This window comes from Mirounga angustirostris, unplaced genomic scaffold (assembly GCF_029215605.1).
Source record: "Mirounga angustirostris isolate CCGP_5_RB_7025 unplaced genomic scaffold, mMirAng1.0.hap1 SCAF_12, whole genome shotgun sequence".
Taxonomy (NCBI): domain Eukaryota; kingdom Metazoa; phylum Chordata; class Mammalia; order Carnivora; family Phocidae; genus Mirounga; species Mirounga angustirostris.
This window is the reverse complement of record NW_026991720.1, coordinates 48,042,929-48,060,674: the sequence shown is the minus strand read 5'-3', so window position 1 is coordinate 48,060,674 and position 17,746 is coordinate 48,042,929. Positions and strand designations below refer to the sequence as shown.

The 17,746-nt window shown below is 44.5% G+C and overlaps 1 protein-coding gene across 1 annotated transcript in view; it reads right to left on the bottom strand.

Annotated features, from left to right (window-relative positions):
* Nucleotides 1-14,134: 14,134 nt before the first annotated feature.
* HIBADH (3-hydroxyisobutyrate dehydrogenase) overlaps nt 14,135-17,746 on the bottom strand; it is a 105,407-nt gene continuing 101,795 nt past the window's right edge. The window contains exon 8 of the mRNA XM_045864520.3: nt 14,135-15,086. Within this exon, the coding sequence (XP_045720476.1) occupies nt 14,928-15,086 (159 nt within the window). The 3' untranslated portion in view covers nt 14,135-14,927. The remainder of the gene's footprint in view (nt 15,087-17,746) is intronic.

The window sequence follows — 17,746 nt, the reverse complement described above, 5'->3', positions numbered from 1 at the left end:
ACTAGAAGGCAGTATGCTGGAATTTGGTAATCATTCTAAACTCAGCGGGTATGTTTTCCCCTGCACTATTTCCAACAAGGCTGCTTTCTGTGGCTGCTGACCTGTGTCGAAAGTAGAAGCCTAACTCTTGATCAAATGCAAATGCTAACATCATTTTCCTTTCTGTTCTAACTGCAAGATCAGTCAAACCGCGCACCCTGAGCCCCACTGGGGTAGAGGCGGTAGTGAGATGGGAAGGAAAGGGAAGGCAAGGGGCACCTTTCTGTAAATATGAAAGCCAACCTTGGATCTGGTTGAATCAAATTCAAAAGCATAAAGTAAAAAGATGAGCTCTAGAAATATCCAGTAGGCTACACATTCACTCATCTTTAAAAAAAAAAAAAAAAGGCTTTGCCTCAGTGGTGTTATCATCTGGGTTAAAATCTTGGGCAATGGCTCGTTTAGTCCATTACAACTTGTGAGCATTTATGGCCTGTGATAAACTGGAAGCATGACCATGAGGTTTTAGTGCTTCAGGTAGGGTGATCACAGCTCTCCAAACTGTAAATTACTTTAGCAGCTCCTCTGAGCAGAAGGAAGTGAATGAAAGAGAAGATCCAAGGCTTGGAGGACCATCCTTTACTAGTTCTGTACCCTAGTGCTTATCTACATGGGACACTTGGGTAAAAGCAGGCTTTCTACCACCACCTCCCCCATCCCTTCCCTGACCAGCCTTTTTAGTTGTATTCTGAGCAAACTTCAAAGGCCTTTGTCAGTCACGCAACAGATGTGAACACAGCTCAGCGTGATGATAAACGCAAGTGCTATCAGAGGACTAGCCACCTCATTTCATGTAATCACATTTTTAAAATGTTTCTCATGGCCTTACTGATCTACTTCTTCACTATTCAACCAACTTGCTGGATCAGTCAACGAGAGCGTCTTTAATCAAAAAGGTTAATACAAGAGTAAATGCTTTAAAACCCCACTGAGGTCATGAAAATTATGCCAACTATACACATCAGACCATTCATATCTGGGACATAAAATAATTTTAAAGATGTCACATTGATCGTTTCCTCTGAATCCAAAATCAACACACGTTGTAGAGCACACGGATTTCTTAAACAACAGGACAAAATACTTGAAAGCGGAATTCACTATTTTTTAAAAAAATATATTTTAGTTTTAAGTAATCTCTACACCCAACGTGGGGCTTGAACTTAGAGTCCCGAGATCAGGAGTCACATGCTCCACTGACTGAGCCAGCCAGGCGCCCCAGAACCCACTTTTATTATCTGCCATGGGTTCGATGCTTCATGTACACTCTCTCATCTCATTTAATTCTTGCAATAGCTGTCTGGAATGCTTTTCCATTTTAAAGGTAAGAAAACGAAACTTCATGAAATAGTTTGCTACCCTTTGGCAAGGCTGGTATGCAAACACAGGTCTATTGTATTCCAAAGCCCTTCGGCTTCCCTTGTCTCCTCAGATGCTAGCCAGGCAATGGTAGTCCTCCATCACCTCTCCTCCCACACTCCCGACCCCAGTCTTCTCCTGGGGCGCACGGATGCTCTCTCTACCTCCTAGGGCTCTATCATGCTAGCATCAGGTTTGGCTGCCTGTAAACAACCATTTGTATTCCCTTCCTAACAACTAGGAGGGCTACTGGTGGCTAGAAGCAAGGATGGATAGGTCATTTTCACTGGCCCTACGGTGCCTCCATTGACAACTTAAGAGACATAGGGGACGTTCTGGGGCTGCGAGAGTTTGCATAGCTCTTCCTACCTTTCTTCCATCTCCAAAGCCAAACCCTCTTACCAGCTGACTCTGGGCCTGGCCAAGACCTGGAAAGAGCCTGATAAGGAGACCAAGGCACCGAAAAGGAACCGAATCACTTGTTACTACTCTAAAGCAAAGACGAATGAGTACACTTGTAAATATATCTCTATGTGTTTAGTTATAAATAGATGCTTTATTATTTTTCTACGATACCTTCCCAGGAATGAAATGCTGGGTCAAGGAGTTTACGTTGTGGCCAACAATACACCATGCACTGCACACAGACTGTCCTTTCGAAGCCTCTCCACTCTGCGGTGAGGTACGTACTATTATCATCCCCGTCCTGAGGTGAGAAGGCAGGCAGAGAGGGGCTGGCAGTTGCCCGAGGCCACACACCAGGAAATGGCAAATCTGGGATTCCCACTCAGGTCTGACCCCTTCACGGCCCGACACGACCGGCTCGGCGCTGCCAGGTTAAAAGATGCAGCAGGTGAGTGGGGGGAGGAAGGGTGGCTTTCATCATTATTTTCAAAGGTTTGATTGCGAGCCTGTAAAATAAAGGAGGGTTTATTTTTTTTAAGATTTTATTTATTTATTTGTTGGAGAGAGAGAACACAAGCAGGGGGAAGGGGCAGAGGCAGAGGGAGAGGGAGAAGCGGGCTCCCTGCTCTGGGATCCCTCCTGGGGATGGGGGACTCGATCCCAGGACCCTGGGATCGTGACCTGAGGCGAAGGCAGACGCCTAACGCCTGAGCCACCCAGGTGCCCCTAAAGGAGGGTTTTAAAACCTATCTCACTCATATGTAAAAACTCAGGAAACCAAGAGCAAGCAAAGCTTTGGGCTTCCTATTCCGAGGGCTTCCTGGGTTCTCTAAGCTTGGTTGGTAGAAGCGGCATTTCAGGGCGACACGTCGTGACTCCGGGCGCGGATCTTCCCAGCCAGGATTCGGCCACAGCCACCCTGAGAGGAGGGCGTTCACCGAGTATCTGCTACAGGTCAGAGCTCTGCTAGTAGCTTCACAGGTGAGACTGGCCGTCCAGAGGGACTTTTCCTGATACCCTGGAATTGGCCTTGGGGCCCATAACAACAGGGGTTAAGTGTTCTTTGCTTCTAACTCAAGAAAACTTCCAAACACTGGGGCTGGACACCACGCCTACAGCCCCGCCCCAGGCTGCCTCAGAACGGGCAAGCCTGCCTCACCACAACCAGACCCTCTCCCTCCAATCCCTCTGCCCTGGAGCCCCGGGAAGCAGAGCCCCTGGGAACTTTGGCTTTGGCTCTGTTCCCGGCAAGTCACAGCAGCGGGAGTGTCAAGCATTCCTAGTAAAAATCAGGGATGCGTCTAAGAGAAAACTGGTATCTCATTCATTCATTCATTCATTCATTCATTCATTCATTCATTCATTCATTTTCCCAACAAATGCAGTGTTTAGTGAGTCCCTACGATGTGCCAGGCACGTACTAGGTGTTTGGACGTTATCAGTGGCAAAACAATGGTCTGGCCTGCACGGAGCTCGCATTTGGGCATCTGCTCAGGCAGTGGTCTTGCTGATCGGCCTCATGCCAACCTGAGCTGGCAGGAGTGAACTGGAGAGAGATGTCTGCAGACAGAGGAGGAAGGAGAACAGCCCGGATTCCCACTGTTGTGCATCAAAGACGCAGGTGCCGCCATGTGTCAAGAGGACCCCTGAAAGGCAGATTGGAGCCTTCTTGTCAGTGCCCACCTAGACGGCTTCTCCAGGCGAGCGCACCTGCCCGGAAGAGGTCATCAGGTATATTCCCATATGGAAGTGACAAGACATGTAGAAAATGACGAGCCAGAGGGAGATCTCCCCATTAGGAAACAGTGGAATGGGCGTGCTAGGAAGGGGACCAGCAAGGCCCTCCAAGCCTTCACCCGCATTCCCTTGAGAGATACAGGATTCACGTGACTCAGCTTTCCTAAGGAGCATGCTGATTGGATCTCGCTTCTAGGAAGCAGTGCAGGGCTGAGGTCCTTGGCCTTGACGAGGCAAGACACAAAGGCTGAAGGTTGTTATTTAAACCCAAGTTCCCAACCGAGCAACTTAGTGTCACCAATGTTTACAATGCTTAAAAACATCTCTTACAAGCAGAACAACGCAGCTGCAAACCAGACAAAGAAACAGGCCATCGTCCACCATCAAATCACTGCACTTCTGAGAGATCCGAGTTGAAAACTTCCTGTATCAGCTCATTTTATTTCAAAAGTCCTTCTTTTCAAAGTTACCCTTCATCTCTACTGAGCTGCTCCTCTTGTTACCTATCAAGTTAGCAGAGTAAGCAAAGGCTTTGATATTTTCTTCACTCCAAAATTTAAAAAGAGGAGATATTCCTGATCATTGACATCAAAGCGATGACTGACTCTTCTGAAAATCAAAAATAAAACTGGAATTCTATTGATCAGAGGGGATTTTTTTCTCTCTGGGGATACTGATCTTGCCACCTCTCAAGCAAATGGCTGCTAATTAGTAAAAATTTCAGAACATGGGCTTATACTGGCCCATTTCCTTTCCTCTACTGCTCCCATTTCTCCACAATGGCTCTGGAAGGTAGGCTCTGTGAGGGCAGGGCCTTCCTCTGCCTTGAGCACCTAGGGAGGCCCAGCCCAGAGAACACAGCCTGGCTCTTAAGGAGGTCCTCCATAAACATCTGTAGATAGATAAATATTTGTGGTCCCAGCCTGCAGCTGCATGTTACCTCTTCTATTATAATTTGGATTAATCCTCCTTTATCTCTCAAATAATAGAGAAAGGGAAGAAAACCTTTCTGTAACCTAATTTTAAACTCATAACCTATTTCCTTGATTATATCCTTCACCATTTAGAGCAAGCAAAACAAGTCTCAGGTCATCATTTTCCCATTAGCTGAGGACAGCAAGGATTCACTTTATGTGAATATTCTTTCCCTTTCCCACAAAGTAATTACCTAAGATTTCTAGCTAGGTAAAAAAAAAAAAATGGTGTCATTTCCAACCTGGAAATGGCATTGCTCATTAAGGTTGAAAAAGTGACTGGGGCTTGCTGAATCCTATGCAAATCAGTCCTGATGAGCCCTTAACTAATCTGTTTACAAACCAGACCTGCTAGACAGGCCTCAGTGATTTTCTATCAAAGCAAAGCACTGCTCTTTATGGGCATCTGGCTGTCCCTGAATGGGTAGTTTAAACATAGACTCTTTCCTTCAAAGTAAGATCAAAGGCTTTATTACTCCTAAATGAGTGCATTATTTCCACTTACTACCTTCTTGTTTGCAATTTGTGTTTATTAACAGCACTGTCTCAGATTTATTTTGTGAATTACTAGTTTCTGAAAACAGTATGGCAGTTTTATGGAGCACAGTATCCATTCATGGAGATTATGTAGCATATAATACATAGAATGGCCCATCAGATAGGACATCAGGCAAAGAAAATTCTCTACAAAGATGACAATACCTGACCAAGCAGAATTCATTTAGGATTTTTTATTTTTTTTAGAAGAGGAAACCATCTGGCATAACAGGCTAACATAAGAAAAGATGCCCCAGCTCTAAAGAGCTGGAGATTAGATCATTCTTTGACTGCTAGGAGAATTTTCTTTGAAGTTTTGTTTCTTCCGAAGAGAGCAAGTGTGCAAAGCTGGACCGCGGACAAGGGATGCCAACAGTACCATTCCGGGAGAAGCACGGCGAGGTATTTTCAGAAAAGAGTAAGCAGATTGTTTTAAAAAACTGACATTGCAGCATGTGCTAGACCCTCGTCTTGGAGGCCTCAGCCAGTGGCCTCCCGGGGGCCTGGGTGAGGGAGGACAGAGGCGCCAGCCCTTCCTGGTCCTAACCTGGAGAGGAGAGCCCCGGCCTTCACTCCCGCCCTCCTATTCATCCGAGGAGGATGGAGCTGCCCAGAAAATTGCATCTTTTAAGATTTGTGGTGACACAGGTATATAAACTTGAGGGTGTCGCTGACCTGCAGAGGGAGCCAGGCTGAACTGCTTTGAGTACAGTGCAATGCAGGGAACACCCAACGTCGGAAGGGGCAGCTTTTAATGTTGGACCAGCCAGAAATTAAATGGGATGGCCAGGAAGGGCCATCATCAGGGATCGAGCCACCGCTCAAAGTCATACCACGTTTTAATAGTTTTTTTTTTTTCTTTTTGACATTGAAGCAAGCATAAATTCACAATGATAAAAACACATTTATCAGCACCCCATGGTCAGATACCTACCGATCCAAAATGAATTGGGCTGAAAGTGGTAAGCTCAACAACAGGGAAACTAAACCCATCGTAAATCTCTTTTAAAAAGTCTCCTCCTGCTTGTCACCTTGTACGTGTCCTTGATGGCCCAGTTCTGCCACTGCCACATTGGGGAAGAAAGAAATCAGAGAACATGTATGAAACACTAAGTGAAAAACCCATTCCTGCACACACAAACAGTATCAGAAATTGAAGAAATAGGACATTCAGATTGCAAAGACACCAGCAGAGAAATGTGTGACTGGCAGATGCTAGGAGGCCTCGAGCTCCAAAGGGGAGTTCTGAGCAGGAGGGCGTGAGGCAGTAACTGCATAATAAAATACTGTTCTCAGTGAACATGTATACTGGATCTGTAACGCGGTAGCTGAGGCACAGAATCTGATATTCTGTCTCTCTCTCATTCTCCAACAGTTTGCTTTATCTTTCTTTCCAGTGCAGTGTCTGTCTCCTGACTCGCGTGTTAACATTCACTGTTCGAATCTCCTTTGTCTAAAACATGGACCTTGCATCTCTGAGACAAAGGGTCAATTCTAGGCAAAAGGAAAAGCCAAATAAATGAGTTAGGAGTTAACTAGTAGAGCATACTTACATTAGCACAAATAAGTTATCAGGTCTCCCTGGTCATCTTGGCTCATTAAAGGGACAAAACTAAATCAAGCAAGGAGAATGAATCATGTTTGGCACTTACAGAGAGCAGACCTGGGGTCAGGGTTAAGCTCATTAAGAGGAGGAGAGACAGGGATTAAAGCGACGTTTGCTCCTCGACGTCTGCTCTTCGAGTCTCTGAGATTGGAGGTCTAAGGTGACATTTCTGGGAAAGGCCTCCAATCGTCTAAAATTATCATAAGATGTTTCAAATTCTACCCATAAATGGAATGAAAATTAAGTTCAACAGGCCCAAAACAAATGTAAAAGAATAGTGAACTTGATTATCATCTGACCACTCTGCTCAGAGGGGCTGAAAAGCTCCATCTGGAGGTGGATTAACTCTTTCAGGGGCACAAGGCTATCTCTTAATGGTGTCGGGAGGAGTAATTCACTTCCAAAAGTAAGTCACTTCCAGACCATTCATTTTTACAAGGAGTACTGGCAACAATTATGCCCAATTTCATATGATTTAAAGGGACAATAATGAAGGGTTTTTTTTACTTTCTGGTTTGACAACATCAGTGAGAAGTTTTCAACTCTAAGATACTGTTGGGTACTGAAGCAATATTTGTTCTAACCTACAATAATCCCAACTCTAAAGCATTTTAGGCATTTATCATTTTTAATGACTACAGCAAATGCCAAATTTTGTCCTTTTGAAGATAAAATGCTGCACTAAAAAAGTCATGGGATTTGCATATACAGCCAGGGCTGGGAAGCACACCCCAAACCCGCCCTTTGATTTTATGAGTCTGGCTGTGAGGAAGGTTTCCATCGTCTTTCCCTCTGCCAATGTCATTATTTTACAGAGAGGCCTGCCAAAATGCAGCTCGTAGCTAAGCTTGTGTGTCAGGTTTATGCAAGTGGCTCATTCTAGATGAGCTCTCTTGCCATCTCTTTGCCAGGCATGACGGACCATCATTAATAAAAATGTATTGATCTCTGAATCTATTCCCGGCTATAAAAAAACCCTAATAAATGAGATGGCTATGTAAGCAATAAATAATACCTGACCAGAGAGAGTCCAAAAACTGTCAGAAGCACATGCCTCACATTTTCTCAAGCCCTTAACTAAAAGGAAGCAGAATTTTAGAGCTAAAACAAACTTTGGAGATCAGCGCACTGCTCTCGTTTTCAAAAGAAGGAAACTATCCGTACGATATTGCACAGGTTAGTGTTGACCTGAGGCACGGGTCTCCTGTCTCCTCACTGGGGACAGTTCTGGTAACCAAGACACTCGAAAGCACTCCTGCAGTGTGCTTCTGGTTCACTGTAATTTCCTATTCACGTTCTCAAAGAGGCGAATTCTAGTTTGAGTGAAGAAGTCTTCATCCCTTTTAGGTATTCTTGAATTATGAAATGATGAATACAATAAATAGTAAAAGGTCATCTTCAATCTCTCTGCCACCAACGAGAGGCAATTCCACGTGCACACTGGTGCGATGGACATGCTAGTTTATGGGTCTGACACCTTGCACGGAACATTACAAATCCCTCTGATGTTCTAAAGCTTCCTCTTCAACTGAACTGAAAGATGGCTAACCAACACCCCCCCAAACCCTCTCCCCGGGCAGGTGCCTCCCCACTGGCTGGCCATTTGAGAATGCTCGAGGGTGCAGTTAATGCAGCCGAGGCCAGTAGTAACTTGTGCTGTTTTCCCCGAACAGCAGGCTCCTGACAGTAGCCTGAGTGGAATTCATGCACGTGGATAACGCTGTCCCATTCTCCGCTCAGATCTGCTGTTCTCCCCCTCGCTTCCCACTCCCCACAAGAAGTAGACAGATCACACACATTTCTGATTGCCTGGAAGATAAGTCAAGATCAAAATTCATGCCCTGAGAAAAATGACCAAGGAGTAGGCCCAGTCCCTTTGGAGTTCACTCAGCGCTGGACTTAGCTGGGGCTGAGCATATGCTTCCTTATCCTGATGTCAGATCGACAGGAGAGCAAAAGATTCTCCCAAACAGCTAACTAGTCACAGAATCCCTCGAATAAGTCAAACCTGTGTTCTTATGAAATTCACCTTATGCCTCAAGGTCTGTGTAGCATGTTACAGAGATTACGTTTGGAACTACCATGCTTCAAAAAGGGGAATGTGTGCATGCAAGTTGACGTTTAAAGTACATAAACAGGGGTGCCTGGGTGGCTCAGTCGGTTGGGCATCTGGGTGGCTCAGTCAGTTGGGCACCTGGCTCTTGATTTCAGCTCAGGTCATGATCTCAGGGTTGTGGGATCAGCCCCACGTTGGGCTCTGTGCTCAGAGGGGAGTCTGCTTGGGATTCTCTCTCTCCCCCTCCTTCTGCCCTGCCCCCCACCCACACTCACTTGCTCTATCAAATAAATAAATCTTTTTTTAAAAAACATAAAGTACATAAACAAAGAGACAAAATCTTGCTACCATGCGTATTTTTCCCCAGAAGTTTCTTTCAACTAAGAAAAATTTATCAAAGTTTCACATTCTGCAAGACTTCTTGGGCAACCGTGTGTAACAAACTGCATCACTGATAACAGAGTAAAATAAACCTGATCTGCTAAGGAAGACTCTTGAAGAAAGAAGTTTGCGCGGTTAGTTCACCGGACACAAATGCAATGTCACAGCTTCCACTGACTCGGTCATTCACACGTTCACACATTCACTGAGTTCTTACTCAGATGCAAGGTGCTGAACTCGATGCAGGACTCAGAGCTGAACATGACACTTTCTGTGCCCTCAAAGAGCTCCGTGACTGGTGTGGAAGACAGCCGGGCGAGCCAGCACATATGATGTAATAGGATAAGACCTCTGATACAAGAGGGATCATCAAAGAGCTATCTATGGAAACAGAGGGGAAGTGACGCGGCCTGCCGTGGCTGAGGAAGGCCTTTTAGGAGCTATGGCGCCTGAGCTGGCTGACTAGGAGTGGAGAAGGGCATTTCAGGTGCAAAGGGACTGAGGTGTGACAAATGTGGCATCCTTGAAAAACGGCAAGTGCCGTGGTTCACAACCTTTGGCACCCAGGCTTATACCACAGACAAAGCCGAGGGCAATAATGCTGGTGAAGTACAACAGGAGCCGGGACATGAAGGGCCATGAACACCACGCTGCAGAGCTCAGACCGCAGCCCAGCCTAAAGGATTTCATGCAGGGGAATGACGGGCCTGGATGTCAGTCTTATAAAGATTATCTCTTGCAGGGGCATGAAGGACGAACTGAAGAACCAAAGTGGTGGCCAAGAAGCAGCTGTGAATCTACTGAGACAGAAAGATTAGTGGGTGCCTCTGGAGAAAGGGTGGGGGGGTGAGCAGTCAATGAAAGTGAACGGACACAAGGGATTTGGGGGGGGCACGGTGATGGAAATGTTCTAAAATTGGATCGTGGTAATGACTGTACAACTCTGAAAACTTACGAAAAGTCAATGAATTTTACATTTAAAATGAGCAAGTTTTACTGTATATGTATTATACCTCAGGAAAGCTGTTAGGAAAAAAGAAGAGCAATTCCAAAGACGCTGAAGCACCCCAGGCCAGGAGCGATGAGGCCCTGAAGCAGGCTCTAGGGCTTTAGACCTCACAATGCAGAGTGCGTAGAGGGAGGGGGGAGTCACGGATGGCTCCTGGGAACCTGGATGGGAGCGGGACCAGTCAGAGAAGCAGGTCTCCTGGGTGGGGCGATGGGGTATATCAGGTTTTGATGTACCAAGTTTGAGGTACCTGTGGAACCCACACCTGATCAGGGTTTCTCAAAACTCTGCATTATGGACATTTGGGGCAGGAAAATTCTTGTTGTGGGGCCTGTCCAGTGCACTGTAGGATGTTTAGCAGCATCCCTGACATATACCCACTGAATGCCAGGAGCACTCCCATCCCCCCTGTATGACAGCTACAAATATGCCCAGACATTGCCATATGTCCCCTCAGGGCAAAACTGCCCCAGTTGAGAACCACTTATGAAGAGAGAAAGATTGTAACTCATGATATTTTTCCTTAGTTTTTCTTTTTTTTTTTTAAAGATTTTATTTATTTGACAGAGAGAGACACAGCGAAAGAGGGAACACAAGTAGAGGGAGTGGGAGAGGGAGAAGCAGGCTTCCCGCAGAGCAGGGAGCCCGATGTGGGGCTCGATCCCAGGACCCTGGGATCATGACCTGAGCCGAAGGCAGACGCTTAACGACTGAGCCACTCAGGCGCCCCTTTCCTTAGTTTTTCATAGGGATATAATTCACACATCATAAAATTCACCATTTAAAAGTATACGATTCAGTGGTTTTTAATACATTCATGAAGTCATGCAACCATCACTATCTAATTCCAGAACATTTTCATCACCCTAAGAAGTAACTCCATACCGAAGAGCAGTCACTCCCTATTTCCCCCTCCCCATTAATCCCTGGAAACCACTCATCTACTTTGTGTCTGTGGATTTGCCGATTTCCGACATTCCATACAGAATCGTGTAACATGTGGCCTTTTGTGTCTGGCTTCTTCCACATGGCATCGTGTTTTCAAGGCTCACCCATGTTGTATCACGTGGTAGTACTTCATTCCTCTTTATGGCCATTCTTCCATTGCATGGATTTGCCAGTTTGTTTATGCAGTCATCAGTGGGGAACATTTGGATTGCCTCCACTTTTTGGCTCTTATGACTAATGCTGTTATGAACATTTCGTGTACAAGTTTCCATGCAGACATATATTTTCATTTTTCTTGAGTGTATATCTAGGAGTGACATTGCTGGGTCCTTTGGTAACTCTATGTTTAATTTTTCAAGGAACTGCCAAACTATTTTCCAAAGTGGCTGCACCGCTTTATATTCCTGGCAGGAACGTATGAGGGTTTTGCTTCTCTCCACATGCTTGCCAACACTTGGGATTGTCCTTCGCTCATATTTTTTTGTTTCAAGTTTCCAAACAAGCACTGAATATTCAGCTCCATTGTTTATGACAACCTTACAGATGAGAAAAGTAACGGTCAGAGGAGGCTGAGAGGCTGGTAAAGTCCTTTCTAGCTCTAATACCCTTCACGTAAGATGCTTACAGGTCCGACACATGATCTGTGTGTGCTGGTTTTTTGTTTTCAGAGATCCGGCCCTGCCTGTCCCCTTCCCTCTCCACTGCAAGATATTGCTTGGCAGGTGTCCTCTCTTTCATGCACTACTTCTTTCCCTTTACTGGATCATCCCACTTCCATCAGCATAACCCCATAGTATCTCCAATCTTAAAAATATCAATAAAATTTCCCTTGACCCCATATCCCTGCCAGTATCTACCCCATTTGTCTGTTTCCTCTAACAGTAAAACTTCTTGAGTGTTGTCCCTACTCTTTGCTTCCAATTTCTCTTCCCTTTCCCTCATGCTCAATGTCATTTCCAACACACCCCAGCACACCTGCAGAGTCACCAATGACTATGCCAAATCCAAATCATTAATTCTCAGCTCTTAACATTCATTACTCGTCAGTAGCTTTTGACACAAATAACCATTCCTCCTTAAGACACTGTCCTCATTTGGCTGCCAGGTCACGACTCCTGCTGTTTTCCCATCCACTGTCACTCCTCCTTAGTCTCACTTGCTGGCTCAACCACTGAAAGTGAGAGTGGCACAGGGCATGGTCTTGGACCTTTGCTTTTCCCCACTTATGTGGCTCCTAGGCACCTCGAACACAGTTTTTTTCCTCCTAAAACCCCCACATCTTCCCCACGGTAAATGGTAACTCTTTTCCTTCACTTTGCCCACGAACCTTGGATTCTTCCTTGGACTTCTCCCCTCTTCTCTCATCCTATCCATCAGTTCGTGGATCTATCTTTTATATTCAAATCTGACCATTTCTTGCCTCTTCCATCACTAACATTGTGGCCCCAGCCCCTACTGCTTCTCATCCGGATTATTACAATTCCCTCCTACCCGGTCTCCTTGCTTCCACCCTTGGCCTCCACCATCCCCTCCACACAGCACCCAGAGCAATCCTTTAAAGAGTAGGTCAGACCACATCAATCCTCCAAATGAAACGCTCAGTGGGTTGGCGTGAAAGGATCTTTGCAAACTGGCCACCCTAATGCCTTTCTTTGTGTCCATACTCTTACGTCGTCCACTCCTATGTGGACTCTGGGCTTGGCTCTGTGACTTGCCTCGGCCAATGGGACAGTCTAGCCATGAAACAAGCAGAACCCTGCAAAATGTCTGTTCACTGGGGCTTGTCCTATGTTGCTGTTGACGGCCTTTCAGCCACCATGTGAAGAAATTCAGATTAACCTCCTGCACCATGTGGAGGGAAGCCCCAACCATTCTAGCTGTCCCGGCTGAGGGAGGCCAAACTAGACCCTCCAGCTCCAGAGGAGTTGGCCCGTTGTAGAATACAGCCAACCTACAGAATCTTGAAAAATAACAGACATTTGTTATTTGAAGCCCCTAAGTTTTGGGTGGCAATGTGGCAGTTAGCTTTTGCTTTGGCTAACTGATACCATGTGATTTTGCTCAGAATAAAAGCCAAGGGGCGCCTGGGTGGCTTGGTTGGTTGAGTGTCCGACTCTTGGTTTCGGCTCAGGTCGTGATCTCAGGGTCTTGGGATAGAGCCCTGCATCGGGCTCTGCTGAGTGCGAAGTCTGCTAAAATCTCTCCCTCTCCCTCTGCCCCTCCCCGTATCACTCTCTGTGTGTCTCTCTCTCTCAAAAAAATAAAAATAAAAATAAAAAAGAATAAAAGCAATATCCTAACATAGCCTACAAGGCCCTACAAGTTCTGGTTCTCATCTCGTGACTTCACTTAGAGCCTCCTTGTTATTCCTCATATCTAACATCATCCTACCTCTGTGCCTTTGTGCTTTCTGTTCCCTGTTCCTAGAATATTCTTTCCTCAGATACCTGCATGGCTTGTTCCCTCACTTCCATGTTATCTCTGTTCAAATGCCATCTTACCACCCTAACAAAACACACTGGGCACTTCCTTCCATCCATCCCCCTTATCTTGCCTTCTTTCCTTATTATTACCTGACATATTCATTAAACATTTACTTCTTGTCTGTCACATCCCCTCACACACACACGAGACACCAGAACTTAGGGTCTACAAGGCAAGATTTTGTTGTGTTCATCAACATAGCCCCAGCGCTTATAATAGTGCCTGGAATTTTTTATGACCATGAAAATCGTAGTACTTCTGCCAAATTTGGTATCTAGGTCTATCAACAAGAATATTCCTAGGGGCTGTGGTAGGGCAAGTGGCAACTGCACTCAACACTGGGGGACATTCCACTTAATGCAGGCTGAATTCTCATGCACCCACAATCTAGAAAACATTCAAATGAATGCCCATTAAGGATTCAAACAGAGCCCAGCAGGATGCTGGCTTGCCACTGCCCAGTTGAGGCTCTGTTCCTTTTGACCTCCCCTCCCTTCCTTTTCTTCCTACCCTTTCCCCATCGGTCTGTAACACTAGTTTGTCAGATCATTTAGTTGTTCACCAAATGGCTGGGAAGACACAAAAACTCCAAGAAAGTATTATCAGCATAGAAATTTATTTGAATTCAAAATAATACAGTTATATTTAGAATAATGTAATAATTATCTAAAGCAAATACCATCATTGGCTCTGAAACAGTTCTAAAGATGTCATTCTTTTGAAGTCAAAAAATATGTAGTAAGAATGTACAAGGAAGCAAAAATATAAAGAACAAGTTTGCTGAGTATTGGGAATTGTAACAAGGACACACTAAAGTAATGTAACAGAGTCCAAATTATAAAACATGCAGCAAGGAGTTCTCTAGCTTTATCAACTCCCTGGAAAATCCGTGACCTCAATACTGCAAGAATACCACCACTTGGTTAACAGGACAAACTTCCCGAGGGACACAGGTAGTCATTCACTATACTTCCCCTTTTTCTACCTCCTTTCCCCACATCAATTTCTTTTCTTTTCTTTCAGCTTGGTTCCATCCTGTTTAAAAAATATTTGGTTTTATCTGTGAAATGGAGTAAATAATATCCTGATTGAAGTATGCAATGATGTAGTTGAAGATGCTCAGGGATCAAACTTTTGAAAAAGGTTAATCAGCTAGTTAGCAGAGACCATCAGTGGCTTTCCGGAAAATAAATTCAGATAACACATGTTTGCTAAATAGATAAAAAGAATAAGCAGTTAAAAATGGGTGGAAAATCCTAGGGTTCACTGGGACCTAGATAATCCAAAGCAGACAGGTGACCTTTGATTAAACCCATTTACTTGTGGAGTGAGCCATAAGGAGGCTCCAGGATAGAGTTTGGTGTCCAACAGCGTCCATGGCCAAGGGCAAACTCAGAAGCTCTCCTCCTCTCGTAGAAACTGGAAGACGGATGAGAAGTCTTTCTTTGAGTAACCCTTTGCACACATCATCCTGTAGATTTGATGGGCTTGACTGCCCAGAAGGATCGGGCTCTTTGTGCTGGTGGCAGAGTCTTGTGCTAACCCCAGATCCTGAATCAAACAAAGGCAGAAGGAAACACATTGAGACTGGTAGTTAAGGCTCTTTGGAACTGTGGCTCCGAAAGCTTTGGTTTCAAAGAAGGAGAAACGAGGTCTGAAAAAATAAGATGCTTACGAATACTGTGGTAAGTTATATATATATTATTTATTTATTTATTTATTTATTTATTTTTAAAGATTTTATTTATTTATCAGAGAGAGAGAGAGAGCGAGCACAAGCAGGGGGCAGCGGCAGGCAGAGGGAGAAGCAGGCTCCCTCCTGAGCAGGGAGCCCGATGCGGGACTTGATCCCAGGACCCTGAGATCATGACCTGAGCTGAAGGCAGAGGCTTAACCAACTGAGCCACCCAGGCGTCCTATATATATTTTTTTGTAAGTACTTTCATATGGCCGCAAAACTGCTCCAGACAGAAACCTTAATTTCTGAGTATGCTCTCCACTCCTCCACCAGACCCGTTTGTTTTGTTTTGACTTTGGACAGGGGTCACTACACAGATGAGATCATATAGGGAAATGCTTTTTCAAATCTGCAGAAGCCTGTAAGCCTAAGACAAACCCCATTGTGACTGAATATCCATTCAGTATCTTATTCAACAAATATTTAGCAACTGCTGTGTGCTGGGCACTGTTCCAAGGGCTGGCGACACAGGCATGATAAAACCCAGTGACTGTTCTCATCAAGCTTGGGGAAGATGGACAACAGAATACTAAAACTTCAGACAATGACAAGCACTATGAAGAAAAATAAAGCAGGGCAAGGGATTGGGAAGTGGCGGAACAGCAAGGGTCGGGTGGAAGGAAGGGAGTCCTGGTAGACGAAATGTTTAGGGAAGATCTCTCTGAGGTGCAGACACCTGATCTACAAACGGAGTGTTAGGGAGTAGTGAGTTCTTTGGAGAGTAGGGGGAAGAGAGTTTCAGGTAGATGGAACAGCAAGGTGAAGTCCGTGTGAGGGGACATGGCTTGGGTATTCAAGAAATAGCAAGCAGGGCAATGAGGCTGAATGTGAGCCAGGGGCTGGAGAGGGAAATGAGTCCAGGATGGACACAGGTAAAACACGGCAGCTTTAATGCGTTTGGTAAGGAGTCTGGATTTTAAGTGCAATGGGACATCTGCCTTCGTGACAGTTAACATCTCAGCAAGCTAATGCTTCATTCTGAGGGTTTCAGAAAACTTATGGCTGTTTAAAAGTAGACAAAAGTGGGGCGCCTGGGTGGCTCAGTCAGTTGAGCGGCTGCCTTCGGCTCAGGTCATGATCTCAGCGTCCTGGGATCGAGCCCCGCATCGGGCTCCCTGCTCGGCGGGAACCCTGCTTCTCCCTCTGCCTGCCACTTCCCCTGCTTGTGCTCTCTCTCTCTGTCAAATAAATAAATAAAATATTAAAAAAAAAAAAAGTAGACAAAAGTGAACATTATAAATCTTTTATAGTTAATCGGTAGCTAATGAATATCCACTACCATAAAAATGGAATCTTGTCCAAACCTGAACTATCTGAGGTTGATGGAAGACAATGAAGGCTTGGATAATTGGAATAATATTTCATTTTATTTGTGATTTTATAAGAGCTGCAAACTAGTGGCAAAACCAACTAGATCTTCTTACCATTACCATCCTCACTTCTCCCACCAATGGAAAAGTCAGCAAACAATGAAAGGGGAAAAGAAGAAGCAAGATGAGAAATATTTTTACTCTCTGAGGAAATCTTTGATAATGGAGCAGTTATTGATACACTCCACTCAAAGGAAAAAATTATTCAAAGAAAAAATAACAAGTCTCTGGAATATGTATGATGGTAGAGGTGCAAACAGGATTTTGTGCTTACTTGTAAAATTTTCACGGGTAGACAACAGATTTGAAAAAACTGCTTAATCTTAAAGTCTTCTATAGCTTCCTAAAACTAAAAAGGGAGTTTAATTGTTACCCACACAGTTAACAAACATACAGCTTCACTACCGCTTATACCCAGACAACCCTCTCTTGTTGACATCGTTTTGCAGCATATCTGTAAGAATGAGTTAATTTTCAAAAGACGTAGAGAAAATCTACATAAACTGCTTTCCACTTCTAACCTAGTTAACTGGAACAGAAGAACTCGGAGTTAAACGTAACACACTGAAGAGAACACAATACTATCGAGAAGAAAAGTCTAGAGTTTTTCAACGGGCAAGTACATACCCCAGATAAAACCTAACAAAACCAAAAACATGGACAGTAAAATAGCTTTGGCGCCTGTTACCTTAAAAGGATGCACATTCTAAAAAGAGAAAAGTGATTAGTCTCTCAAAGTCTGAGAGGCTTGTCTATCTTGAAATGTTAGAAAAAGAAGGCATCCTTTGAAGCTTATGATATGTAATTTAAAATAAACAGATTTTCCACTTCACTAGTCAAATAAAATATTTATGAATTCATGAGCTAAGTAGGTAGTTCAGGAAAAAATATAAAACAATAATAAAGTTTCAACAAGTTAATGGAGGACCAAGTTATGTTTTACAGGGAAATGGGTACACTGGGGGAGGACCAAGAGTTGTGATTTTCCGTATGTTGTTCTCTAGTGGCCATCACAGACCGACATCTAGGTTGGAAAGTGCAAAAGAATGATCTAGTTTTCATATTGACTATGTTCTGATTATATAACATGATAGAATTTTATG